Genomic DNA, 27,313 nt, shown 5'->3' with positions numbered 1-27,313 from the left:
TTCAATGATTGCATTGCCATGGTCTGATCTACAGCAGAGCAAACCACCTGCAGAGACAGGTCTTGGGAGGAATGTTTCTTTGCAGTGTAAGATTTGCACATCCAGGTTCTGTTTTCTATACTTCGACTGCACAATAAATCATTGTTCTTAGTTTGCTTAATAGTCTTGGTAACTACCAGATGCTATGAAGTTACAGAATCATAGAAAAGGCTGGAAAAGACCTTTAAGATCATCAAGCACAACGGTTAACGCAGCACTTTCAGGTACCGGAACGCTGGTGCGCGGAACGCTTGGCGCAGCTTCCGGCCGCGCCGGCGGGACCGAGCGGGGGACGGACCGCCCTGCCGGACCGCGCCGCCTGCCGCGCCGCACCCACGATGTGGAGCCGCGTCCGTGGCTGGGATGCGGCCGGCGGCCCCTGTCGCCTCGCCATGCGGCTGCTCGCCGGGCCAGCCAGCGGCCGGGAGGCGGCGGGGGCGGCGCGGCGGGAGGGGAGGCCTCACAGGTACCGTCGCCTCGCGCAAATCCCTTCCCCGGTGGAGAGGGCGCGGCCTTTGGCGGGACGGGGCTCCCCGGGAAAGGCTGCTCCTGTGCGCCGCGGGTGGGGCCGGTCCAGGCCGGGGCGCCGCGGCCTGCGCCTCGGCAGCGGGTTGCCGCCATTTGCCTTCATGTTACACGGGGGGGGGGTTGTTTTAGCGACAGTCTCCCGTGACCGCGAGGCCTGCCCGGTGCCCGTGGTGCTGCGCTGTGCCCTGCCGCGGCCCGCCGCCCTGCCCGCCCCCGGGGTCTCGGGGGTTTAAGCCCGCTTGGCGGCAGGCCCGTCCTGCCGGGGCTGGGCCCTGGTGACACCCGCGGGCAGAGGGCATCGGGAGGGTGAGGCCAAGCCGAGGGCTGTGGGTTGTGTTTCTTGCGTGGCTCTCCTTACAGTCCTTCTCATCTCTGGGTGCAGGGAAGGATGTGCACCTGTGACCCGGGCATCATTTTACCGCGTGTGTATCAGGAGAGCAGTACATGCCCAAAGCACTGGCTGAAAATAGCGTTTGGAAGTTCATTATTATTTTTACTGTAAGCTTTTAACTACTTCTAATGAAAAGTCTGTTGTACCTTTGCTTTTTTTATTTCAAAGCTCCTCGACATTTTTGAACAAGTTCCGATACTGTGATAGCCTGATAAATAAAGCAGCTAGGTTTCTTTTGTGGCTGTGTTTGCTTTCTAGGGATAGGCTTCTGAGCAGAAGAGAAACCTGATGGTAGATGAACTAACAGTAGTGCAAACTGCAGTGTGCCACTGGCTTTACATGTTTAGGACTTGCAGCCTTGCTGTGTTTTTCTGCAAGGAAAGATCTCTGAATGGATAAATAGTTTAAGGAGCATGCTGCTTGAATTAATGAAGAACGTGTTTGAAAAAGATCTGCTGTTTTACACTGAATGGTTCCCCACAGGATTCCTACCATCTTCTCAATAATGCAGATGAAGCTTTCCTTAAATTTTCCTGTTGCTTCTCAACATTGAAACTTAGGGTTTAATGCTGACAATCTATTAAGTATGGAGTGACTGAGGCAGTAATGTGGTGCCTGCCTAGCAGATTTTTCTTTTTTAGCCAGAGGGGTGTGTGTCAGAGGGGAAAGTATATCAAGATTCCTTCAGATTTGTTGAAGTGTTTTAAGATCTGCTGAAATGTTTTATTTTGAATCAAAACACATACTTAATTGTAAGGGTTTTTTCTCTATTTTAGTAACTTTAAGGTGATTTTTAAACAAAAAAGTATTTGTGAATTTAAAGACTTAAACATTTCATTTTAGTATGTTAAAGAGTTTAGAATGTTTAAAATTCTTTGAATTTTACAGTAGTTTTTACAGAGTATTTGTTGTGTCTGTGTTGCAGTAATACCCTGAGCAGCTCCCTGCTGTCCCTGGCTTTGCATCCTCATTGGCACCGTGGCAGTTTTAGCTTCTTTGTGTTAAACTAGTGATATGTTAAACTAGGTAGAAGAGCTGTTCCAGAGGGAAGAATAACCAAAATAACTTTTTTGTTTGTTACTGGGTTGTCTTGCAGCAGGATCCATTTTCCCACATGGCTGCAGAAATGCTTGGGTGCTATATTGCAGGGCATAGGGTGGGGGAATGCGATCTGTAGTAGTGCTACAAGTGTAAAATGATGTGAAGCTGAATGTGTGGGTGCAGTCTTTTTTTCAGGCAGCTAGGAGTGATCTCTTTGCCTCATTTTAAGAGTTCTGTTGAGTTTTCTATAGTACTAATGAATTTAAGTATCAGCTACCGGTAGATTCAAACTCTGTCTGCTACCTAATGCAGAAATACTTGAGAAGTTTTAAGTTAGTAGATTAAACACTGTTTATTTATGGAGGGAATAAATTTATTTGATTTTTGTGATGACAAAACCCTAAATGCTGCCTTAGTCCTTCTCAAAAGTCAAAATGTGCATATTGGACATGTACTTAACATACTCAGGCCTAGACACTTGTAACTGATGGTGTTTTTGTAGACTTAAATAATAAAGCCTTGGACCCTATTTGTAGCTTCTGGTTTTTATTTATTTTTTTAAACTTCTAGCAAAATACAGAAACTCTTCAGCACAAGCAACATAGTTTCTACTGAGAAAGATAAATCTACTAATTCCAAAGACAGCAGCACTGAAGTGTCATCAAAGAGTCAGGAAGGTACAGCAGAAACACCAAAGCAGAAGTTACTAGACATTATTGGTCATATGAAAGTAGAAGTGAGCCACAGGACAAAACTCCAACAGTTAAAAACACGTGAAATCAAAAAGCAAGCCACAAACAAGCTGGAAGGCCCGGACAGTGAAGGCGCTGTGCCTCGGAGAACTACAGAAGACATCCAGCGGTAAAGTATATATTTTTCTTAACTTGTTTTCTCCTTTCTTGCATATTTTTTTTTTTATGATCTGGGACAAAATAAAGCATCAAATGCTGTTTCCGAGTATGGAAAAGAATCTTGTAAGGATATATGGTGTACAGATGTAGATTACAGTAAATCACAGGGGAGAATATGGACAAAAGATGTTGTAGGCTTTCTACTATGTGCTAACTTTCTGCACTGAGACTTTTGAAAGGTAACACTACCGTCTGCATGTATAAAGTGATTTGAATGTGAGGGGGGAAATACTGTTCAGGTAAAATACAATAAAACTGAGGAAAAAGGAAAAAAATAATGATTGTCAAGTCTTGCAAGTGGCTCCCCTCCATGGTGTGTTTATAATTTTTATAAACATGCAGATCTATGCTGCCTGTGGTCTTCAAGCTTCATGTCTGAGGGGCTATGCAGTGGCATAGGGCTGCCATTTTCCCAGGTTTGAGAACACGAGCTTGTCAGTGTCAATGAGATGATTTGTGCAACACAGGGCAAACCTGGCCATCCCCTGGCCACCCCCATTTGGGATAATAGGTAACTGTAACTTCTGAGTTAAGACATAAAATGACAGTATAGAAATGACAACTGAAAAATATTAAGGCTTTTAATTTTTTCTATTTCCATATCTGTTGTGTCTCTTACAGAGGCAAGCCTTTAAATCCAGAACTGGTGGAGGCTGTTTCTGCAGTTGCATCTTCCCTCCCACTCAACAAGAAACAGACGGAATCGGAACTACTTGCACAGCTAAGAAGACATGAAGAAACCACAGATAAACAGAAAAGGGGGGGAACTATTCACTTACGGTCTGTTTATTGAGTGTTATTTTCATTAGTGTTGAAATTCTGATTTTGCAATGTCATCATGAAGGTGACTGGGTTCTGTGTTGGAAAGATGGCCCTGAGAGATACATTTGGACAGGTTATCCTTGGAATTAGTGAATATTAGGAACATTATTAGTCCGGTTATACCAAACTCCCTAAATTTTGTCATCCTCATTATAAAATGGTTTTGCAGAAATGGAATTGTTTTCCTGCCCAGGATCATTACTTTTTTGGACAGGCTAGCATAATAACAGATACTTTTTTTTCCCCAAGCTTCCAAAATCCTCACATAATGGATGGATTTGTAGATGTTTCAGACGTTCTGTCTGGACTGGTGAATTTTCATGACAGCTCTGCAGAACTGAACAAGAGTAGCTCTATTTATAGCCCCACCCTTCCTTTCAAAACTTTCCAGTCAACCCAAGAAACTCATCTCTTGGCTTAACTCAGTTTCCAATGTGGCTTTCAAAGAGATGAGAAACATTTGTGTGGAAACTGAAACAGTTGTGCATACTGCCTTTTGGATGATGGCTAGAGACAGATTTTTTCATTCTCTTTGCTTATTTTCAGCTAGTATTTGGATAACTACTCAGAAAATTAAGGCATTAAATTCAGGTGAAATGCTGAACTAACCAGAAAATTGGATCTTCAGCAAAATAGGAATGTGAAACCTTTATTTATGGCAGTTTGTGGTGTAAACTGCAAACTGCTTATCTTAGTTTCAGTTTATTCTGTGAAACTGAATTTGTCCCAAACCAGGATTTAAGTTTGACCCATATGTTATTATTTGTAGATTGCTATGGGGATCGGTAAATGATCACCTTTATCAATGTACTGCAAACAGAACAGCCAGCAAGCTAATGATGTTTGTGGCTGATGTCTGCCTTTTAAGTAAGTGAAAACTTAAGAATGTGACAGATGCTTGCAAATAGGTTGAGTTGGGTGTTTGCAAAGATATAGAGTGCTCAATGAATAACTGTTAAACAAAATGCATATTCTTCAGAGGTTGTGAAGGGAGGAGGAAGAAACTGCATTTCACTTTTGGCCTGTATTTGTGATTCTCTACTGAGAGTGCTAGTGGTGGTTGTGGAGGGCAGAATGAAATTCTCTCTAAACTTGTGAGGTTTGTGCTATTTGAGGAGGAAGTATGGTTTTAGGTAGCATATGCAAGCATCTCCAAAGGCTGTATGTGCACTCTGTTTTCATGTCCTTTCAGCCTGAATATAGGAAATCTCAAGAACTTGACAGAAGCTTATCTCTCCACAGGCTCTTGGAGCTGAAATGAGTAGCCTTAAAGCTTAGAGGTCTGGCTGCTTTATGTAAAATTGATGTATTTCTGCATTTTGTGTGTGTGTGCAGTATTACCAAAAACTTATAGACGCTTCCTAATGTAAGGAGAATAGATAAGGACTGTTTCATATAAAGCATGTGTTCATTAAGCTATTAATTTCCAATGAGGTTGTTCCATCTCTGTCACTGGGGTTTTCAGAAGAGCAGAGTACACAAACATCTTGCAACTTAAACAAAATTAGAAGCTACTTAATAGCTGATAACATGTTGGATGGCTGTACTGATACTGACTGAGCTAATATGTGCAGCGGCTAACCTCATATGCACCTGCATCTGTTCCTTAAGGTACGTCTGCTCTGAATATCGTTGGTCTGCCTACTGGCATCGAGGGCTCCCTGTCCTTGCCACCCATTGCATCTCCCCCTCCCCTGAAGCACTTACCCAGCTGTAACTGCTGTGGAAGAAAGAAGGCGTCTTAAGGAAGTTCTAGTCTAAGCAAAAAGGGTGTTTTTGTTGGGAGAGTTTAAACTCTTCAGACATTTAAAAGCACCTGCAGCTGTATAGTGGCTCTGTATAGTTGATTGATGGGTTAAGATGTGCTATTACAATATTTTATAACATCTTTGTGGGTGAGTTACTATAGTTAGAAAAATGGTTAGAAACATCCATTTTCCTCAACCAAAATGAGCCTTTTTGGTTGGTTAGGAATGGCATGGCTGGCTTGCTATGCTTTGAGTTGGCGAGTTCTGTTCTCTGAGGCAGCTTTGTGAACTAGCTTGTTTCCCCTGGGAATATGCCTTCCCCACCCCACCCCTGCCCCGTCTTTCCCCCACTATATGCTGAAAAGTTCTGTTTTCTTCCTTAATAGTTAGGAAACAGTTTGAAGCTCTTATCAGTAGATGAGTTTTCAGGAAAGATCAGCAGCTCCTGCTGATTTTCATGACTGAAAACTTGGTTAATAGTAACCTTTCACAGTCAGACTCTGAGATAAATGTGGTACTTTCAGCTTCCTGATAAGTGTTTAAAAATGTTGATTTTGAAGAGCCCAGCAGCCCTCAGACTTGCTTGGGCATGACTTTATATTCCAGAATTTCTCAGTCCACACAAGGCACTAAAATGCTTCTACTATATTAGAAACCAATTACTTTTATTCATAGGTGATTATTTTGTATTGAATTTTTTTTGACAACAAGAGAATATGGGCAATTTAGCTTTAATTTTTTTCTATAAAGATTTTATATTCGATATACTGGCACATTTTAGAAGCCAGTATATATTCCTCCATTATTTAACACTAATTTAAAAATGAGACCCCTTCACAAACAGTAGAGCCATATAATGCTCACCTGCAGAAGATTGGGATACTGCTATTGGGATTTATGATGTACAATACAATGTATGTTGTCCAGGTCTTTTGGTTTGTACCAATTTATTTTTTTTCCCCAGGATTGTGGCATGACCTCCAGAGGTCACTGTTGTATGCAGTCGTCTCACTGCCTTGTTTTGTAGACAGCGCCAGGACAGTGTGTTCACTAGGAGAGGAAAATATTAACGATAGAGGAGTTTATTTTTCTCAGTGTGGGATGAAGTTTCACTCAGTGGAAATTACAACAGCACTGTACCAAAATAAAATCTGCAGCACTACAGGTTGAAATTTCAGCTCCTGTTTTGGGTTAAGAAGAAAAATAATTCAGAGCTAAGCCTGAAGTACATCCAGAGCTCCTTGGGTGTCCATTTTTAGTATTATAATTATTAGTTACTAATCAGGAAAGACAGAGAATCTGTGGTTGTTACAAAAGCTCTACTGCTTCCCACCTCTGGAAGGCAGAAGTATCTAGGAACTTAGTTTTTTAACCTCGTGCTGGGACGTGAGGTAATGTCTAACCACTGTAGGTACACTGGGGTTGGAGAATGACTTCGTAATCTTATGTTTTTCATTACAAAAGGCATTTAAATCATCTTTGTAGTTTTATTTTTAGTTAATACAGGGGCACTTTCAATCTTGGGAGTGATGAATGTTGCTGCCAGAAATGTTCATATACCAATGACAGAGTGACGTTAGGACTTCCGAGGGAGAAATAGGATACCATTGACTCTGTGTTCTGAGAGCTTGGTAGCGTAGTCTGTCCAAATCTACTGTGTAAAACCACAAATAAATCAAGGTCAGCTGTGAGGAGAGCTTATCTGAGCAAGCCTGATCCCCCTGAAGCATGGGAACACTCCAGCCTTTTAGGTTGCAGCCAGGTCAAGCAGTTGGGCTGGGCTGTGTGTGGCTGACCTTAGGAATTATGTCCCCTTAACCCTGAGAAGTGTGTCAAGCCCAACACCAGCTCACTGATGCCAGTAGGCACTTCACAGAGTAAATTCTAGTGTAAGATACGCAACTAATCTGAGATTGTTTTTTCTTCAAGATTAAAATGAAATTATTTAAAACTTGTTCTCAGGTGCCTTTCTTTCAGAGTAGTACTTGAAGAGCTGTGCTATTCTTATTCTGCCATTTGAAACCACATCTAACACCAAAGATAAATCCTACTGTGTTGCTGTGGCAATTAAATTATAATTTTCCAGAAGTATTTCTTGTCAGTAAAATCTCTTTTGACTTAAATTGCCAAAACCATTGTTTGAATTTCATGCAGATTTTCATAAAATGGATATGCAGTGTTTTCAGCCTGGCCTATTTGTATTTTTTGAGACCATATTAATGGTTAAAACTTGAGTGCTGCAATTTTGGAGGACTGCATGTTACTGGAAGCAGTTGGATGGAGAGGACAGCTGTGAGGAAGAACTACCAGCTTGGTCTTTAACAACCAACAGACTTATCAGTTAAGGGAGCTAACTGGCAGAGGCAGAAAAGCGGTGTGTTTTGCCCTTTGCATTCAGAATGAGTAGCATACAGTGCTGGAAGAGATCAGAGCATTTGCTCTTCGCATATGATTTTGACTACAGAGTTATGAAGGAAGATTTGGCCTGTTAATGCTGTAATATGATTACACGATGCAACAGATTGCAGTGGATCAGGAAAGGTGACCTACTTATTAGGGTGGCATGATTGACCCATGTCAGCTGATATGTGAGGGCAAGCTTCCTTTTGGTCTGCAGCAGTACAGCTCTGTCCCTGGGCAGTGTTGGTCCGTGTCCAAAAAACTGGTGTGGTTTTTTTTTTTTTTTTTTTTACCTCCCTATTTCAGCATATTCCTTGTATCCAGAGAAATTCCTCATTTACTTAAGGGAAACATACCAGGTGCACTCAGTATTGGTATGCAGATATATGAAATTCTTTTAGTTGGGAACTAAATAATTTCAAAGACGACATCTACTGTTGATTTAGTAGGCTAGAATGGCACTTTTCATTCAATCTATATAGCATGTAACAGCTGAGGTGTTTTAAATAAGACTTGAATGGTTGATGACTTAAAAGTGAGTGTATGTTGTGGAGTAATATATCATTCTGATTCATACAAGCTTATGTAGCGTTTCTGGTTAAGACATATGACAAATGTCTTGATTTGTCAATTTTTTGACAAATTTTTTGAGTTTTTACATTCATGTTTTTAATTTCAGCAACGTTATTTCAGAAATGGCAATTAAAAGGCAGTCCCCAGCTCAGAGAGGTGTGATGCTATCCCGTCGCATTTCCTTGGAGTTCGATGAGGATGGTCGAAGAATCAAGCCTGAAAGATTGTCATCTCAGTCTTCTGACTCTAGAAGGTACTTCTGTTACGTTCCCTTCCAATAGGAGTGTGCAATCAATTACTAATGGCTAGTATTTTAAATGTAGTTGTACAGTTTCATGTTACCATGATACTTCAGAGCTTAAAGAAATTAGTTGTGTTTTTCAAGAAAAGTACTGCTCATGTTGAAATACGCTGTGATAACACACTAATGTTAACTAGCTATTGAAATAATGTGCACTTTTTTAATATTAAATTTTAGATTATTAAAATACTAGGTGTTGAAACACAGTTGTATTTAAGTACTTAAATTTTTCTGACTTACACAATACAATTTTATATCACAACTTTTTGGGAAATGGAGGTTTTGAAGGCTTACTTTCATGTAGGGGAAAACAGATAAATGCTCTACATTTAGAAAAGATTCATACATTCTGTTGGCGTTTTAAAGAGATTTTGAAGTTGTTTTGGTTTTTACCACCTTGTTGCAACTGATAAATCATTCTGTAATTGATTTTTCTATTGTCTGTGACTTTGTAATTGTCTATGGAATGAACGTAATTTACATGATTATTTCAGGGTACCTCTTAAATTTTATCTTGCTGCTGGTGTATGTGGCCATTCTACTACTTAATGAATTCAGGAGTGGTCTTAAATTTTTGGTTTACTCCTGTAAGTTATGCTTTCTTGCCTGCAGTCTTTTCATTTGCCCATGGCAACTCATCATCACATTTCTTCTCAGTATATCCTTTCTCTGGCAGTTCTGGTTTTAGTAGAATTATCTTCTCTAATCATTAATTTATTTTGCAAATAAATCCCCTTGTCTTTGTGTTTGCGGCTGGAATTTGAGGGATTCATTTGTGTTTAGATAGATAATACTGAAGACAAAATTTGGATAACTAAGAAAAAAAAAAAAGCATAAATTTATGGGTGAGTAGATGTACTATATTCTGCCCTCTTTGGCAGACACATCTATTTCGGTGTGTCATAAACAGAACTGTGACTTCCCATAAGGAACAGGTTGGAACATATGCATTGAGCCATGTAGATAACGCAAAAACCTCAAAGCAGCAGTTTATAGCCAGTCATTAGAAGAATTTAACCTGCTTGCTGAAATGTTTCTGAGTAACTTCCTTGTTCTTGAGCTACCAAACTGTTAAGGTGTACTAGGGAAATATCTCTTGGGCATCTTCGACGTTATAAGGCCAGCAAGCAGTGTTTTCTTGATTCCTGATGCAGAGCTTGTAGAATGTGCAAGAGGGGCTTCCTGTGGTGGAAGTAGAAAGGAAGAAGTAGAACAAGGTTCTTGACCAAGCTGTCCTGACTTAGATGTTTCTGTCCCGGGGTTTTCATTCAGCTGGTTTGAGGAGTAAGGGAGCTGATGTCATTATCAGCTGCTGAATAGCTCTATAGGTAGCTTTAATCTGGGGGTAATTGTCAGACAGAGTTGGTAGTCACATGAAAGTAATTTTGTTATGCTGTGATTCTTGACTGACTGTGAGAAATACTTTATTTAAGATGTTGGATTAAAAGTTTTTCAAAGTTTGAGAGACTAGAAGTAATATGATGAAATCTGAACTGAAAACCTGAGGTATTACATGCTGGTACGGTGTATATTATTTTATATCTTTGCTGAAATTTTCATTTATTAACACACTGCAAAGTAAAGTGAATTTCACTTATGTTTGAGAACGTTTATTACATTTATGATATCTGTGAAGCTGTCTCGCCCTCTTTGTGTGATGAAAGTGCACTTGGGATATAACTTCAGGAACAGTACCTTAAAATATTTTTAAAAATCCCTTTAATGAGCAAACTGTCTCCAGTTTTAGTCCTGAGTTTCCTTCTACGTTCCTGAAAATCTAATGCATATACTTACCTATTGATAATATGAAAAGAATGGGTTAGGAAGAGTATCTAAGTTTAAATGGAGTTAGTAGATTTCAATGAAATGGGTGATGGTGCTTTATAGTAATTTGAACTAGTAATTTTAAAATAAATGTTCTTCCAAGTCATGCCTGTATCTGATGATATTGAGAGTTACACACAAATAGGAAAATATAATCCTAAACCAACATTCTTTTAGGGCTCTGTGCTGAAAGAGATCCAGGGTAGTTACATCAGTAAAATGTAATATGAAGAACAGGTATGCAGAAGTAGTTGTGTTTATCAGAAATCCACAGTAAACCCAGACAGGTGAAATTTTAAGGTCAGGAAGGGCAACTATTGCCAGAGTAGCAGTGAGTATGTAATATATAAAGTAGGAAATATTAGGGTTTCAGTGGAAACCCAGAAGATTGTATGATTAAAAGAATCATTTGTTCTGAACTTCAGTGTGTTGGAAAAACAATGCCTTTACTGTACTTTTTTCCTGTTTATAAGAAAATTTATTTTGATTACTTGTTGAACTCTTGGATTATTAAATTTTTTTGGTATACACTTACGCTGAAGATAAATATGATTAAGAATAGATGGTCAGAGTGAAATATTTTTATATTCAGAAGAGAGAGCATCAAGGTGATGCTGTTTAAAATATATCGTGCAGATATACTTTGAGTGTTTGCCATATGGCAGAGAAGGTAGCTGTGTAATCTTCCAAAAAGGCTATTTATGTCATAAAGCAGGAATTGTTTGATTTAGCTGGTGCCTTTTCTCTTCCTGAATTGTGCCATATTTTTTATGGGGGAAAAAATCTCCAAATCACCAGATTCACTTTTAAATTGCAACTTTGTAAAACTGTTCGAGTACTGTAGTTTGGTGCTGTTTAGCTTTGTTCAGATTCCTAACTATTTCAGTTAAAAAATGACTGCAAACACAGTGTTTGATTTATGCTCATTCTTTCACATGGAAATGTTTTGGGAAGCTCTGTTACAGATGAATAATAAAGTCATGAACACTTTCTCTGGTTAAATGCCTGAGGATTTAGTGAGAGTCACTATCTCGTGTTTTTTTTTTCTCCAGAGATATGTTAGTTCATGAGAATATTTTGTGCTTTTGAATTTGTTATCTGGCAGTGTTGTGAAGCGTTGTGAAATGCTAAATATCATTTGTCTTTTTTGTTATAGAAGTCTCAAAGGAGGAAGAAGGCTTAATATATTCACTAAGGCTTCTACAGAACCAGAAAATGCACTGAAAACAGGTTAGTGGAAATTCAATAATGAAAAACCCAGTGAGGCCAAATTCTGAATTTTTAGAACATCAAGGGATTCATTTTTGTGGGTCAGACTTGTGACCTGTTAGCTTCCTGCCTTCAGACCTATGAAAAAGTGAATACTTTAATGTAACTCTGATTTTTACTAAGTAAAACTTCCATGTGGCATAGTAGATTTTCTGTACTAATCAGGACATTCTGTTACTGAACTTGAAGGGGTAAAACCGACTTTTTGTCACCGAGGCTTTTCTGTCTTCTGTGAGTGGAAAACTAGCCTGGAGAATGGGTATGTTGGCTGCAGTAGCTTATTTGGTCATGTTGCAAACTTGCTGCATTCATCACAAGGCTGTGATCCCAGGGAAATGAGCTTGCTCTACAGGGGGCTAAGCATAAGCAAGGTAGAAAAAACCCAAGACTATGCATTCAGTTGCTTTGTAGCCTTCTCTTGTTTAGTGTTGTCTGTGTAGCTTGAAAGATCCTGTAAGTGACTGACAAATGATGCCTTGTTTTACCTACTGTAAAGCTTGTCATGTATGTTTAGAAGCATAGAATGGTTTGAGTTGGAAGGGACCTTTAAAGGACAGGTGGTCCAACCCTCCTGCAATAAGCAGGAACATCTTCAACTAGAACAGGTTGCTCGGAGCCCTGTCCAACCTGACCTTGAATGTTTCCAGGGATGGGACATCTACAGCCTTTCTGGGCAGCCTGTTCCAGTGTTTCACCACCCTTGATCATAAAAAATTTCTTCCTTATCTAGTCTGAATCTGCCCTCTTTTATTTTAAAACCATTACCCCTTGTCCTGTGACGACAGTCCCTACTAAAATGTCTGTTGTCATCTTCCTTATAAGCCCCTTTTAAGTATTGAAAGGCTGCAATAAGATCTCCCTTAAGCCTTCCGTTCTCCAGGCTGAACAACTCCAAATCTCTCAGCTTTTCCCCACAGGAGAGGTGTTCCATCCCTCTGATTATTTTTGTGGCCCTCCTCTGGACCTGGTTCACAGGTCCGTGTCTTTCCTGTGCTGAGGAACCCAGAGCTGGACATAGTACTGCAGGTGGGGGTCTCACCAGAGAGAGTGGAGGGGCAGAATTACCTCCCTTGACCTGCTGGCCACACTTCTTTCTATGAAGCCAGTTGGCCAGGGCTGCAAATTTACGTTGCTGGCCCATGTCCAGTTTTACATCCACCAACACCTGCAAGTCCCTCTCAGCAGGGCTGCTCTCAGTCCCTTCATCCCCCAGCCTGTATTGATACCTGGGGTTGCCCTAACCCATGTGCAGGATCTTGCACTTGGCCTTGTTGAACCTCATGAGGTTCACACGGGCCTGCTTCTTGAGCTTGTCCGGATCCCTTTGGATGGCATCCTGTCCCTCAGGTGTGTCAACTGCACCATTCAGCTTGGTGTCATGTGCAAATATGTGGAGGATGCACCGAGTGCCACTGTTGGTGGTGTTGGTGAAGATACTAAACAGTACTGGTCCAAGTACAAACCCCTGAAGGATGCCACTCATCACTGATCTCCATCCAGACGTCGAGCTGTTGACCACTACTCTCTGGATGTGACCGTCCAGCCAATTCCTTATCCACCATGTACATATGCCGAAACCCATATAAATTAAACCCCAAAAGCAACAGCAAAACGTGTGTGATACCTGGCTATTCACTGAACGTCACAGCTCTGCAGGAGCAGTTGTAGTGCCATGTAAGGGGGATAGCTTTCGCACAGGAAGACTTGGCTGTACTGCGAACGGGATTTTGGCTAAGAGCGTGTGAATATGGGCAAGTCATGTAAAAACTCCCTACTTCACTTTTCTTCCTGAACAATGAAATTGTGCATTCTTAGCACTGACCTTTAATATGCTGATTTCCCTAAGCTATTCTGAGGCCCTTTGGAGAAAAGACTTTATTTCAGTGTAGTGACTTACAACTATGTATAAAACCAGCAGCTGCAGAAGAAATAGTATTCCTCTCTTGATATCTCAGAAGATAACATGTATTTGTTTCCTTTTCAAGAGCAAGACTGTTAGTTTTTGCCAGATTCTTGCTGAGTACTTTTCTCCTTTTTTTACACTTGAAACTGCAGGGAGAAATTAACATGTTTACTGAATTTCTTTAGTAAGATGTCAGTGCAATTTGCGTATTTTCAAGTATACTGCTGTGAGCTTTCTGGATGCAGCCACCTCTGTGGTGGACAATTAAGGCTGCTTATTAGAATGGAATTCAATTGGTGGACAATGAAGGCTGCTTATTAGAATGGAATTCAATTTACCGTTTTTAAGGTTGCCAGTTTCCTTAAAATTGGTCCATTTTACATAATGAATGATGCAGCATTTATTTTTAGCTATCTTGACAAATGTGATGTTCAAGTAACTGGCATTTGAGTTGAATCAGGTTTACTCAGGTAAGAGGGTGAGAATTTAACCTTTTTGGCAGAAGCACAATACAGGCACAATGGCACTTAGTAGTCACCCTAGATAGAAAGTTGAGATACACTTTTTTTTTTAATAAACACAAAACTGTAATGTACACAAATTTTGTAAGAGAGCAAGTGGACTTACTGGATTTGTAATGAGATACTAAAAAGTAAGCTTCTTTCAGCTTTTTATGTGGTGTTTCCTTGTTTTATTCCAGGTAGCCTTGAGGAAATGCACAACATATTCTAAACCAGGAAGCTTCTTACTTGGCTTACTGACTAAGCCTGATGACAAAAAATTTTTTTGTGTTACTCTCAGGAAGTACCACTGTGATACTTGTTTGATTTGCCTTCACTGTCTGGGCTCATATTAGTGGAGATAATGAGTTAAAGTATTGTTTATACATGACAGAAAATAAATTTCTGTGTTATGTATTGAGCATTTATTGTGAAATGTAAATGGGAAAGTAAACTGGCATCCTGAAAAAAATATTTGTAACTGTTAACATAAAAGATCAGTACCTGTTAAAAAACACCACTGTCATTTTATTTTGTTTCACAGAGGTGAAAATATAATGTTTATCACCTTTACTGTAAGCTTGAAAAATTAGTTTCTGCTCTATTCTACTAGAAGATTTATTAGTAGCACATTTTTAGAAGGTATTAAGATGTGGGTAATAATTTCATTCTGTTATGATTTCTTGTGTGGTCTTTTATCTGTATTTTATTCCTGCTTCCAGCCCTCAAATCAAGGTAGGCAGCTAGGGAATATAGTTTCAGCAATTTCCCTGCTAAGTAAGACCTAATTTGGAAAAGTGTCTTCTGATTTAACACAAAATGTGAAAATGCTTTTCAGTATGTAGAAATACTGTTTGCCCTTTCATTTTGGTTTTTTTTTTTCTTAAGGGAGGGAGGAGGTTTTTTCTTTATTTTTAATCCAGTGGAGTTGTAAGCCAGTGAGTTGAAGATGAAATTATAATATCTTGGTTTCAAATACTTAGACTTATTAGTAAAGTCTATTATTAGTAGTAGTAAAATAATAGCTGATTGGCCATGATCCACTTCAAATGGACTGTAGCATTTGTATTCAAGATCTCTGTTCCAAGGAGCTTAGGGTGAATTGGTAACAGGGGGAGACACGAAAATAAAGGGGAGCACAACTGTCATGAGGCAGCAGCCAAAGGCACTCCCAGTGGCTCCTCCCTGTCCTGTGGCAACAGCTTGTTCCCTTCACTTCAGCAGTGTGGTTCAGTCTGGGTTCATGACCAGTTCTCCTGGGTGGAGAGGCAAGAACTCCTTAAGAGTAACGCTGCTGCCAGATAAATCTTTTATTTTATTTTTTTTTTTAATCAAAGTGTACTTATATGTATCAGGAAAGATGCGTCTTTAAAGGAACTGTTTGATTTTGGAAGAAGAATAGGAAATCAGGATTTCTCAAGCCCAAGAGACAAAAACTGGGACACTTATGAGTGGCGGGGAAGAAATTGCCATCATTTGGAAACTGAGTTTTTTCCCTGAAGGAGGAAAGTATAGTTGTGAAGTACCTGAAATCTCTTCTAGTAAGCAAGATTCCTTTGGCAGAGTGTACCAGTCAAGTTCAGAGTTTGTAGTATGTACGAGTTGTGAAAGACAAAAAGGAAAAAAAGATTGTGGAAAAATTAAACTCCCGCTCTGTGTGAAAGGCTTAAAAATAAATTGTCCCCTAGGAGTTCAGAATAGGTTTTCACCAGATATTTGAGAATTTAATGGACTTTCATGTCAACAAGAGGATTCTCATTTGAGAGGTGATGCTGGCATCTAAGGCAGAAAAATTAGCACAGCTGAAAGTATTAGTCTCTGTAAAGGTTAAAGGACTTGGTTTAGTTAGTGAGAAGTCTTTGGCATGCTGATAGATCTTTACAAAATTTCTTTTTTAGTATCTTCACCAACAATTTGGGATCTGGAATTTGCAAAGGAGATTGCAGCAGTAACTGCACAGCCTCCTCGAAATGGTTTTGAGGAGATGATCCAGTGGACAAAAGAAGGAATACTGTGGGAGTTCCCAATTGACAATGAAATTGGTACGTGCACTATTTTATTATTTGTCTCTTTGTATCTTTTCTGAGAATTAGAGCATATTATGACCTTTGACTCTCGTAACATCATGTTTCAGCTATGAGTCATGCATTTGATAGTAATAGCATCCAAAATCAGAGATGCTTCAGATGAACTCATTCTGGCACTCTTCAGACGAGATTCTGCCAAAAAAGGGGAGAACTCCCTCCCTCCCTCAGCCCTGATGCTTTCAGCACCAAAAGGCCATTCAGGTCTATTACATAATACCTTTTACTATGCAGCTTCTTTAAAGAAGCTTCTAGCAGAGGATAGGAAATCTTAAAACTGCCATGTGTGTTTTATAATGCTGATTCTGTTCTTTGGTGTGACTCTCAGACCAAGCGGCTAGCAGGATCCTAATCAGCTATCTGCCAGTTCCATATCTGTGTTGGCTGAATGTTAAACAGTTGTTTGCTCCCTTTGTTCTATCTGTTTCATAAGAATAAACAGTCAGTGCTCACTCACTCTGGGCATCTATCTTAACTAGACATCTTTGTGCATGCTATTTACTTTTATTACTGTTGGGAAAAAAAAAAAAAAAGCAAGCATTTTGTGAAGTTAAGCCAGCAGAAAGGGAACGAATGTTAAGGAAGGGAAGAACAACTACACAAAGCAGGTGTACACTTTAGGAAAGGGAACTTCATAACTTCAGGGAGAGCTTGGCTGTGGGTTGGTGTGTTTTGGGTTTTTTTTTTAAGACTTTAAAGACATCAAACAGGACTACTTTTAGAATGATTCAGTCACTGAAAGCAGAACAGGTTAGTATCTGAAGCAGGGAGTCTTTGAAAATCTGTCCTATACTGAGCTGCAAATTGCATAATGTGGTTCATTGTTTCTTAATGTTTATTCTCATCCTATTTTGGCAGTTTTTTCACAGAATATAATCACTGCTCCCAGAATTGATCTGTTCTATCATGTAGAAATCCGAGTATACTCTAGTCATGTTTTTGCAAGCTGAAAACCATTGCGGCCAATGGTTTTTCTGTTGTTGTAATGTGGCTGGAATCTTGCTGTCTGGGGTTGTAAGTGGACCAGGCGTCTTTGGTGGCCAGTGGTTTTTCTGTTGAAGCAATGTAGCTGGAACAGTGCTGTCTGGGATGGGGTGGCGAATGGACAGCATTACATACATCTTTACATGTAATTAAACAAGAACCTTTATTGATTTGTCCACAAAGACTAGTCATGTGGAAAATTCCAGTGGAGTGTTCCAAAATCTATCACCTCTCAGGTTGAAATATCAAATCAGTAAATTCCATCCTGTCAAACTGCCAGCCACAGACTGTTAATCGGATCAGGTATGTCAAAGCACAGTTAAAAGCTTGAAAACCTCTCTCCAATTATACCAACATAGTGTAATTGCAGTGGCTCTTCAAAAGAAAGATGCCCGTTCCTGCTATTAATTTTCAGTTTTGTAACAGTTGTCTCAATAGGAGGACATTACCTCAGCTTGTTCTGTATTAAGAAATGTGTGATTTTTCTTCTATGCCACAAGCACATGGCTTTAAAAACATAAGTGTAATGAAATTTACTGTTGAGGAAGGATGTATACTCAACATTTAGTATTATGAAAGCCTTTAAAGTTTTAAATGAAATATGAAAAAGAAAGAAGACAGCTTGTAACTGTTTTTCTTGTCTCCAGAGCATCTGCAGTGTTGTCGTTAGAGTGCTTTAACGAGGCACTGTGCTGTGCTTTGAGGCATCAGGACAAGGTCATGATTTTTAAAACCTCTGGCCTTGGTGTGAACATCTGAAGGTGTGGCTGGACGTACTGGCTTGCTGCAGTGGCCAGTAGTGGTCTTGCCCCCCAACCCTGCTGTCCTGTTGTCTGCTCTTGCCTGCGTGTCCTTTCCCTTATCTGATGCAGTTGAAGTCACTGTTAGGCAGAAAACTACCTTTTTTTTTCTCCATCTCTCTGACCTCTGATTAATTTTTACCAGGTTAGCAAACCATCAGTATACCTTGCGTAACATCATTCTCACTCCTCCTTTCTGCTTGCCTCTTCTGCTTCTAGTAGCTTTAGTTTTGCTCCATGATTTGCCATGGCAAAAAGTTGGGAAAAACGTTGATTTTTTCCCTTCTAAAAATTATTTCTGTGAGTCTTAAATATAAATGCACAGAAATCCTGAGGAGCACAGTGGTTAGAAAGGACAGTGCAGATTCTTGATGATACATTGTTTTAGCACCTCATTCTGAGGAGTAAATGCTTCTGGTGGGCCAGAGACTGTTAGGGCAGGAGTGATAGGCTTAATGGAAGTCTCGGAAAAGTAATGCCTCAGTTGCCCCTTGTTGACTTTTGTAGGCAAATGTTCACCAAATCCTGTTTTGGCTGTTTTGCTAAGATGCTTTTCCCAACAAAGAAGCATTGAGTCAGTTTGCTAAGAGAGGTGGCAAATGTTACACAGTCATTTTCGGGGGGTGATTGCTTTACTGTAAATTCTGGGTCTGTTCTAGGCACCTACTGTAAAAGCATTATTTATCTCATTCTAAAAATCCTAGAATCATATAATGGTTTGGGTTGGAAGGTACCTTTAAGAATCATCTAGTCCATGGGCGGGGACATCTTTCACTAGATCAGGATACTTGGTCATCTTTATAGCATGTCAGCAACACTCCCTACAAGAATGGACATCTGCGTTTGAGATGTCATCTTTAAGGCAACATTGGCCATGTCTTGGAAGGGTTAGTGTTTTAGCTAGAGACATTCCCTAGACTTTCTGTTTTGCTGTATGTAGGGTATTGGAAATAGGATATTGACAGTGGGTGACTTGGTGCTTTGAGGTCGATGAAGAAAATCCTCCCACCATGCATATTCTTTCAAACTAGGTTTCTGAGGACAGTGCAAAAGAGGCTAAGGGACAAGCTTGTTCTTCCCATGTAGGAAGTTACGGCTTGCTGGGGGTGAGGGGAATCATACAAGCATATCTCATCTAATCAGTTCCCACCAGAAGTCTCGGCCTCTGATGCTTTGGGCAATTGTGGTCTCTTTTTGTGATGCATGCTTTACTTCTTTGAGGACTGAAATATGTGGTCTAACTGAAATGTTTGGGCTAACACTTCATCCCCAAACTATGTATGATAGTCTTTGACAAATGGGAGATCAAAATACATGGTGTAATATTTCCTTCTGACTTGTGTTTTTGTGAGGCTATAAATTTTTTCATTTCTCTTGGGTTAGAGATGAAATCGGTGAAATTATTAATTAGATGTAATGTCTCCTGATACCCTGTATCTGTCCCCAAAAGAAGAGCATCAAGAAGGCCAAATTTTACTGTCAGCATTATTCAGATTCTTTTGGTAGTGGGCTCATTTGGTATAGTTCTCCTGGATTTTTGTGACCAGCAAAAGCCTGGAAATCTGGAAAGGATGCTAACTTGTGAAAGCAACCAGTAGCATCCAGGTACAGCAAGATTCCACCTTCCCTTGGTGGAGGAAAGTGAGTGTAGGTGACATGGTAATCTGTAAATGGACATTGGTCTCCAAGCACAGCAGAAATACACCTTCTGAAGCTGACGTGATTTTTTTTTAAACTTTTAACATAAAGGAAAAAAGAGTTTCTGAAGAAGGAAACATGCTTGCTTTTTCAAGGACAAACATTTTCTCACATTTGTGGGAAAAATAAGTGTATTTCCCAGCCTGTTCAGATTTTGCAGTTCCTAAAGTTTAAAACAAGAAAGAAAGAACTTAGCGAATACAAGCTGAGAGACTTCTCCATCCCAGAGCCGTGCATCGTTTCTTCTGAAACTGTAGAAGCTCTACACAGGGGGAAGCCTAGGACTGACATGGCTTAATTGCCTCGATTTTAATACTCCTGATTTAATGTTGTCAAATAATATACCCTAGCTCGTGTAGAGAAACATGTACACTTAGTCTACAGAGTAGACTTCTTGTTTTTGTTGTCTGGAAATATAATACACAGTATTGTTCTGTAATGATATATTTTTGCTTAAAGGTGCAAATGTCATTTACAAAACTATAGCAGATCAGATAAATAAAATTTTTCACATATCCCTAACTGAAGAATAGTCTTTCAATTGCAAATCCCAGCTTGCCTTGTTTTTTTTATCTGAGAATTGGAAACTGCAAAAGCAGCCTCTTTTCTGCATGTAGGAATTTGTGTTCTGAGTCTCTTGCATGCACTAGCATCATAACATGAACAGCAAAGAAAATCCACAGGGCAGAGATCAAAAACTTACCATAGGATCTGAGCTGTGCGTGATTATATGATCTATAATAATAATCCCTTGTCCCGTGTTCCTGTGGATGCTTTTAAATGCCTTTGAATCATCTTTTGTACTGGTTACAACTTAAAAGTAGCAACTGGTGAGATACACAACATTTTTATGTTGGCATACACTCCCAGATTCAGAAAGCATTGGAAAACTGCTTTTCTATGCCCATTTGATAGCAATAGGATGTTAAAACCATGACTTGGAATGAACATGCGAGTGTATGTTAGCTGTTCATATGACATACTTTATGAGGTTGCCTCATTTGTTCAGGACTAGCTTGTGTTCTTTAATCCTCTGCAGAATTTAGGCAATCAAGTGTTTTCTTAAAGAATTTATGAAGAGAGTGTCCCCAGTCTAAAAGATGGTACCCATGGTAAATCAAAATTTTCATATCCTTAACATTATTTTTTTTTTTGCAAGAAGATTTATTTATTTTTTTTTTATTATTCCCCCTGCTTCCACCCTGGCATCAGCTTTCAGCCAGGTTACCAGCCAGAAAGTTGATTGAAATATTAGATATTCTTATAAATGAGAGTACAAAACTGAAGTAATAGGGTAGTCAGGAGTATGATATGTGCTGACATTTTTTGTGTAGAGGGAGAAATTAATGTGTTAAAATTCTACAGTTTCTTCCACTTCTGTGTGGTTGGCTTAACTGTGCAAAAGAATTCAAGGGCACAGAACCATTAATTTCACAAATTTAAGATTATTTGCAAACCCTATCCTTTTTTACTTTAAATTTGCTGTTACGATAATAACTGTCGTTTTCTTGGATCCCTTCTGTTAGGGATGGACGATGGTGCTGAATTTCACGAACATATCTTTCTGGAGAAACACCTCGAAGGTTTTCCTAAGCAAGGACCTATTCGTCACTTCATGGAGCTGGTCATTTGTGGGCTTTCAAAAAACCCATACCTCAGTGTTAAACAGAAGATTGAACATATTGAGTGGTTTCAGAAGTATTTTGAGGAAAAGAAGGAGTTTCTTCAAGAGATTTGAGACTTGGGAAGTGCTTAACCTTGAAATGAGGAATCATTGCATCAAAATTGATGATTTCTTACAATGGAAGTACTGTCAGTGCATAGCAATCATGTGACCTGAAAATTGTAGTTTAAATAATAAACTGAAAGGTCATACTTTCATGTGTGTATGTCCATGTATATGTGGATATTTTTTGACAACAAAAGAAGGAACTGAAAAGTATGGCTTCTGTAGAATGTACATTTAAAATTTAGTTTATCAAAATTGTCATCTTTTAAATTTGAAACTAATCTTTTGTCCATACAAAATACTAGGAGTAATGCCACTTCCTACACCCTTTACACTTGGTGTATATCTTGACAGGTTTGATCATCTTTCCCATTCTGGAAAACTTGAAATGCTTTTGGTTTTGAAAACTCCAGAAACAGCTGTAATGTTGAAGAGCTGTTACTGAGATATGAACAGTTCACTTTGCTAATTCATTAAATACAATGAATTTGGTATTGGTATTTGGATGGTGTTAATTCTTTCTTTCCTCCTTTCAGTAGTTATCTTCATTGGTTCATTTTAAATTTTTTTGTAATGACTAAGTCACTGGAATTGAATGCTTGTTTATCTGCTCAGTGAAGAGGTATTGTATTCATGAGATGTGTGCACAGCATAACACTGGTGAGTTATATAAAATAATATGGGAAGTCTCTCCTACCATCCATACATCCATTCTGAAGCTTTTGACCAACTTCCCATCGGTATTTGTTGTTTGAAAATGGATCTCGTTGTCAAGTAATCCATGAAGTTGTGTGTTGTTAGAGCAAGCAGTTTTATGATGAGGAAATGGCCTCAAATTGTGCTAGGGGAGGTTTAGATTGGATATTAGGAAAAAATTATTCACTGGAAGGGTGGTCAAGCATTGGAACAGGCTGCCCAGGGACACGGTGGAATTGCCATCCCTGGAAAGGTTCAAAAAATGTGTACATCTGGTGCTTAGGGACATGGTTTAGTGGTGGGCTTGGCAGTCCTGGGTTAACAGTTGAACTTGATATTAAAGGTCTTTTCCAACATAAATGATTCTATGCTTACTGCAGTGTTTGGAGCTGAGGCCTTATCTCCTGCATCTGTAGGTCTAGACAGGGATCTTGACATTGCTGGCAAGGAGAGTTGTCGGCTACAGATTGCTGTCGCATAATGCCATCGCTGTTTTGTGTTTGGTCCTCTGATGATGCTGGTGTAGTATCTATATTTTCTAGATGATACTTTATTCTAACTAAAGGCAAATGTTCTGTCGTATCTATTAAGCAATCGCAGTATATTTTACTTCAGTTACCTTTTGCTAAATTTTCATCCAGAGTTACTCAGTCGTTCAGAATCCTGGATTAAGTCTCGCTGCCTAACTTTCCAGAGCGTTTCCAGCCTCAGATTTTGTGTTCTTCCTTGTTCTCTCACATTTACTCCAACCTCTTTAACAGCTGTTGGCCCTATAAATATGATCCTATCTTTTTCTCGCATTTCCTCGTAACTGAGGCAGGAAGGAGAAAGTTACAGAATGAAGGTAAAACACTGGCTTCATATGCAAACTGATTTTTTTAAATGAGAATTACAAGAAAGGAAAAGAAAATTAAAAGAGTTGGCTTTCTTCTGTGAGTTGGAATATTGTTGCTGTGTTCTGCTCATCTGCAGGATGTGGGTTTGCCTGTCTGGCAAAGGGCAGGACTCGGGCTGTGGAAAGGAAAAGCAGCTTTTTGACTTTCTAGCTGTAAGAACAGCAAGGTTCAAATGCAGAGATTTTCAGAGGCTTCCTGGCTTTGAAATGGAGCAAGTAAGAATTGTATCAAAGTATCTCCATTTAGTACTTGGATAGTTTTAATTTTCGGTTCAATGCCCAAATACGTTGTACTTCAAAGATACCATCTTCCCAAATTTCTACCAAACTATGATGCCTGCATTCTGCTGTATCTGAATGAGCCTTTTCTAAAACAAGGTACAGTGACTTTGAATTCACCACAGACTTTTAAGAAAAGTCTCCTCTGTGTGTTTGCATCTGACCTCTGTTTCTGTAAGAAAGGCAGGACAGTCACAAGCTCGGCCCTTACTGGAGGAGGTTCGGGAGCATTAGCTGTGGATGGCAGTACTGAATTTCCCAGCATTGGGAGAGAGGTGAATGTTATCATTTGAACAGATTCATTAGGAGGTCAGTACTTCGACAAGCTCTTAACAGAGTTGGTGCTTAGGATCTTTGGAAAGCTGTAGTAATTCCTACTTAGGTGCTTAAATATAGATTTGAGAGTTAATACTGGGCAACAAGATTTGATTGATCAGATGTAGCTGCACATATGTAAGGATGCTTACGGGGACTGCTCAAGGCACATTGAGAGCTGAAATGGCAGGGCTTTTGTGTGTGGGTTTTTGAGTTGTACACTTCCTGGCAGTCCCAAAGGAGGAGACTTGCAGGAATGTAAAGCATTACTTACACGTTAGTCACTTAGAAGCATAAAAATTGCTCCTGAAATTTCTTTTGCAGCCCAAAGGATAAAAGCTGTCAGCCGTTGTTCAGGGAGGAGCTAGTGCTGCAGCTAGTGATTCCCGTGTTGGAGTCATTCAGACTTTTCTTCTGATGGTTGGTTTGTTCCCTCTTGTAACTGGTTGGGTGGTATTACATGTAACTTAATGGACTCAGCATTAGGATCTCTCCAAGGCAAAATAGTGTTTTTTGTGCTCTGTGGTCTTGCATTTCCTTCTTCGTGCATAAAGCTGAGGTCTTGTTAAATGTGCTGCTAATGCTGTACTTCCATGACACCCGCTTTGGACAGTTGTCTGGCTTTGAGGGGGGCTGTTAATGCTGCCCTGAGGAGAGCAAAAAGATGGAGCTGACTGACCCGGGGCCATAACTGGGAGGGGGGGTTTGATGTTGTCCATGTGTGATTTTTTTTTTTTTTTTCATCTGGTGTGGATACGATGGGTATGTAGCAGGAGGAGAAGGTCTTGTTGAGTGGAGATGGCTGAGCTACTGCAAAGTTGCATGCAAAGGCATACAGACTCGCTGTTGATGATGGTGGTAGCTGTTGGTAGCACTGTGAATGGTGGTCATGGCGTCCCCAGGTTGGCTGCTACACCATGAAGAAGTCCAGGCTCCTTTTTCCCCCCATTCCATCATAGCTGGGTAGTGTCTATTTCCACCTGCCTGGTGCTACCGCAGTGGTTCCAGAGGGTCTCTGGCCATCTCAGAGGAGACAGGCACTGGCACAGGTAGAAGACCTGGCAGAGGGCAGCGACAGAGTTGACAGAGCGAGGGAAGAAAGGGGGAAACGAAAGGGGCCCATATGGTTTCTAAAGGTGTAATGGAGAAGTTTAAGGCACAACATTGATTACCTGGGTGTCCGTGTAAATTCTTTATTTCTGTTTCCCAAGGGCTGGTCTTGCCCTGCCAATGGCCAAACTGATTATCACAGTTAAAAGCACTTGCCTACCACCTGGTTTGAACCCAGCTCCATGTCTCCCCTCTGCTAACTGGACAGGTCAGAAACTGGGCTGGAAAAAATCCAAACTTCTTGGGGGTGGTCCCTTGCCCAAGGGGAAGGATAGGAGCGAGTAGGGTGAAAACCCCATAAAGGGCTGAATGATTTGTTGTGTTACACGCAGAGGGCCTCAGTGAGGTATAAATGCCAGCCAGCCTCTTGGGCTGGACATCTGATGGCACCCTTGGTCTTCTCAAACCTATTTGATAGGAATGGTTTGCTAGAAATCAGGCTTGATGAAGCACTTTTTGCCCCGCTGTGGAGCAAGCGTGAGCATTTGCTCCCCAGTGTGGTATTAGGAAGAAGCTGGAGGAAGGATTGTATGGTTTGGTTGCAAGATTATCTGTGCTGGGATTTCAGCTCTTGGTTAACCCCTACCAAGCAATTACGCCGTGGCATTGATGTGGCCTGTGCCTAACAGAGGGGTTGTACTTGGAACATTTACCCGCGCACTGGAAGAAAGAGAACACTAGAAGAAAGACGGCGGCGGCTTAATTTAACCCTTCTGACCTGCAGAGGAGCTAAAACGAATGGGGTGAATAGGGAGGAAAATCTTGCACGTTTCCGAACTGCAGGCAGTTTTTGCTTAAAGCATGTATTTTTAGATGAAGAGGAGCATTAAAGGAGTTCTGAAGTGCTACTCAAGTCCATTTTCTTTCAGTGCTTACAGAGACAGTAAAATTTCAGCATGAAAATAGCTTCTCATCGGAAGCTTGTGCTTTGATTAGAAGCCTGAAGCATCACGGCATTTATGCAAGAGGGGCCATGGTATTACTTTCAGTGAGGATTTAAAAGTAAATAGTCACATTTTAGTTGGGTTTGTGAAGATCACTTAGCAAAACGATCTTTGTGGACAGAGAATGATGGCTTCTGAGATTGCAGGACCTGGTTTTCACTGTGGACACACCTGCAGGTTCTGTGGCAAGTCTGGCTGCCACTGCAATGGTCTCTGGCAGGGCACAGTGAGGGTGTAAATCCCACCCCACCAAGTGGCTGCACCATTCTGGTCTCATGATCTCCACAAGATGTCAGTGTAGATTTATTTGATTAGATACAAAATCTTTGTGCCATGTCCGTCTGTTCCCGTCCCCCCTCCCCACCCCTGCCGTTCCCCCTCTGGCTGATTAAATCCACAACTGTTCTAGAGCTGCACAATAGGTTTGATTGTGCTCTTGCGGTGTGTCACCCATGGAGGAGCCATGTGGTGGCCTGGGACCACCCTGCTGCTGTCCTGGGAGGTGTGTGAGTGACACCCTGAAATGGGAGCAGAGCTCCTGGTAAAAAAAAGGCAATGCTTTGCTCATATCAAGGTGCCTTTACTCCCCTGGGGACAAGTTGTGTATGTGTATTATGCCATATTGCACTTGTGTAATAAAGTGCTCTATATTTTACTCGAAGAAAAGCTGGAAGCCTGAAGAAATTCTGCAAGGGCCAGTCTAGGTGGCAGGAAAGATCTGAGGGCTATTGGGTCAAGTCATGTACTGGAGAAGCTTAACGCTGGCACATGGCATCCACAGCTTGCTTTGTTTCTTTACGTGCGAAGAGTAGTCTTGCAACGTGGAACAATGAGTTGTGACCCTGCAAAGAAACCAGGATGTAGCATCCAACCCAAGGGAGTTCCCCTTCACCTTTTAGCTCTTTTGCATAGCAGTCCCTGCCTGTCAGACAAACTTTTCGGTGCCTGTTGAGGTGAATTCAGATGGATGTCAGCAAGAGAGGAGTTTTTCCATGGAAGATTGTCTGAAGGGCTGGCAGTGGTGATGGAGAGGCTGGCCCAAACCCCCAGGTCTGGCCCCGTGAAGGAGGGAGCTTCCCCACCCAGGCTGGGCTTCTCCGTGCCACTGAACTGCCCTGCCCTGGGCATTGCCGGGCTCCTAGCTCCTGTGGCTGCGGTGAGGAAAAGAGGCAGCGTGGCCAGCAGCAGTAGGGATGTTTCAGAGCCAGCTTCCCTCTCTCCTGCCTTGCATCTCCTGGTATTTATTCCTATTTTCCCGATACAAGCCAAATGCAATGCAGACCCCCTGGCTCTCCGTGCAGCTGGGGCTGCACACACCCCCCCCCCCCCCCGACCCTGCGGTGCTGCTGGGCTGACGTGGGTGGCCCCACTCCCACCACCGTGCTCGAAAGCCACAGGAGCTGCAGCAGGATGATTCATTTATGGTCCCCGACGCTGCACCCTGTCACCCGCGAGGGAGGGGAGGGAGCGAAAGGTGACGGTATTTGTCAGCGGTGGCAGAAATAGCCACGTTTCACGTTTCACTGGGG

The 27,313-nt window shown here is 40.8% G+C and overlaps 1 protein-coding gene across 1 annotated transcript; it reads left to right on the top strand.

Moving 5' to 3' along the window:
• Nucleotides 1-334: 334 nt before the first annotated feature.
• On the top strand, nucleotides 335-22,045 carry MRPS31 (mitochondrial ribosomal protein S31). Its single transcript, XM_040583939.1, has 7 exons — nucleotides 335-505; nucleotides 2,570-2,860; nucleotides 3,532-3,690; nucleotides 8,560-8,706; nucleotides 11,735-11,808; nucleotides 16,149-16,292; nucleotides 21,343-22,045. The coding sequence occupies exons 1-7, from the start codon at nucleotides 378-380 to the stop codon at nucleotides 21,552-21,554; spliced, it is 1,155 nt and encodes a 384-aa protein (XP_040439873.1). The 5' UTR covers nucleotides 335-377; the 3' UTR covers nucleotides 21,555-22,045.
• The last annotated feature ends 5,268 nt before the right edge of the window (nucleotides 22,046-27,313 follow it).

The sequence above is a fragment of the Falco naumanni genome, chromosome 2 (genome assembly GCF_017639655.2).
Source record: "Falco naumanni isolate bFalNau1 chromosome 2, bFalNau1.pat, whole genome shotgun sequence".
Classification (NCBI taxonomy): domain Eukaryota; kingdom Metazoa; phylum Chordata; class Aves; order Falconiformes; family Falconidae; genus Falco; species Falco naumanni.
The sequence above is the reverse complement of the archived record's forward strand: the minus strand, read 5'-3'. Positions and strand labels throughout refer to the sequence as shown.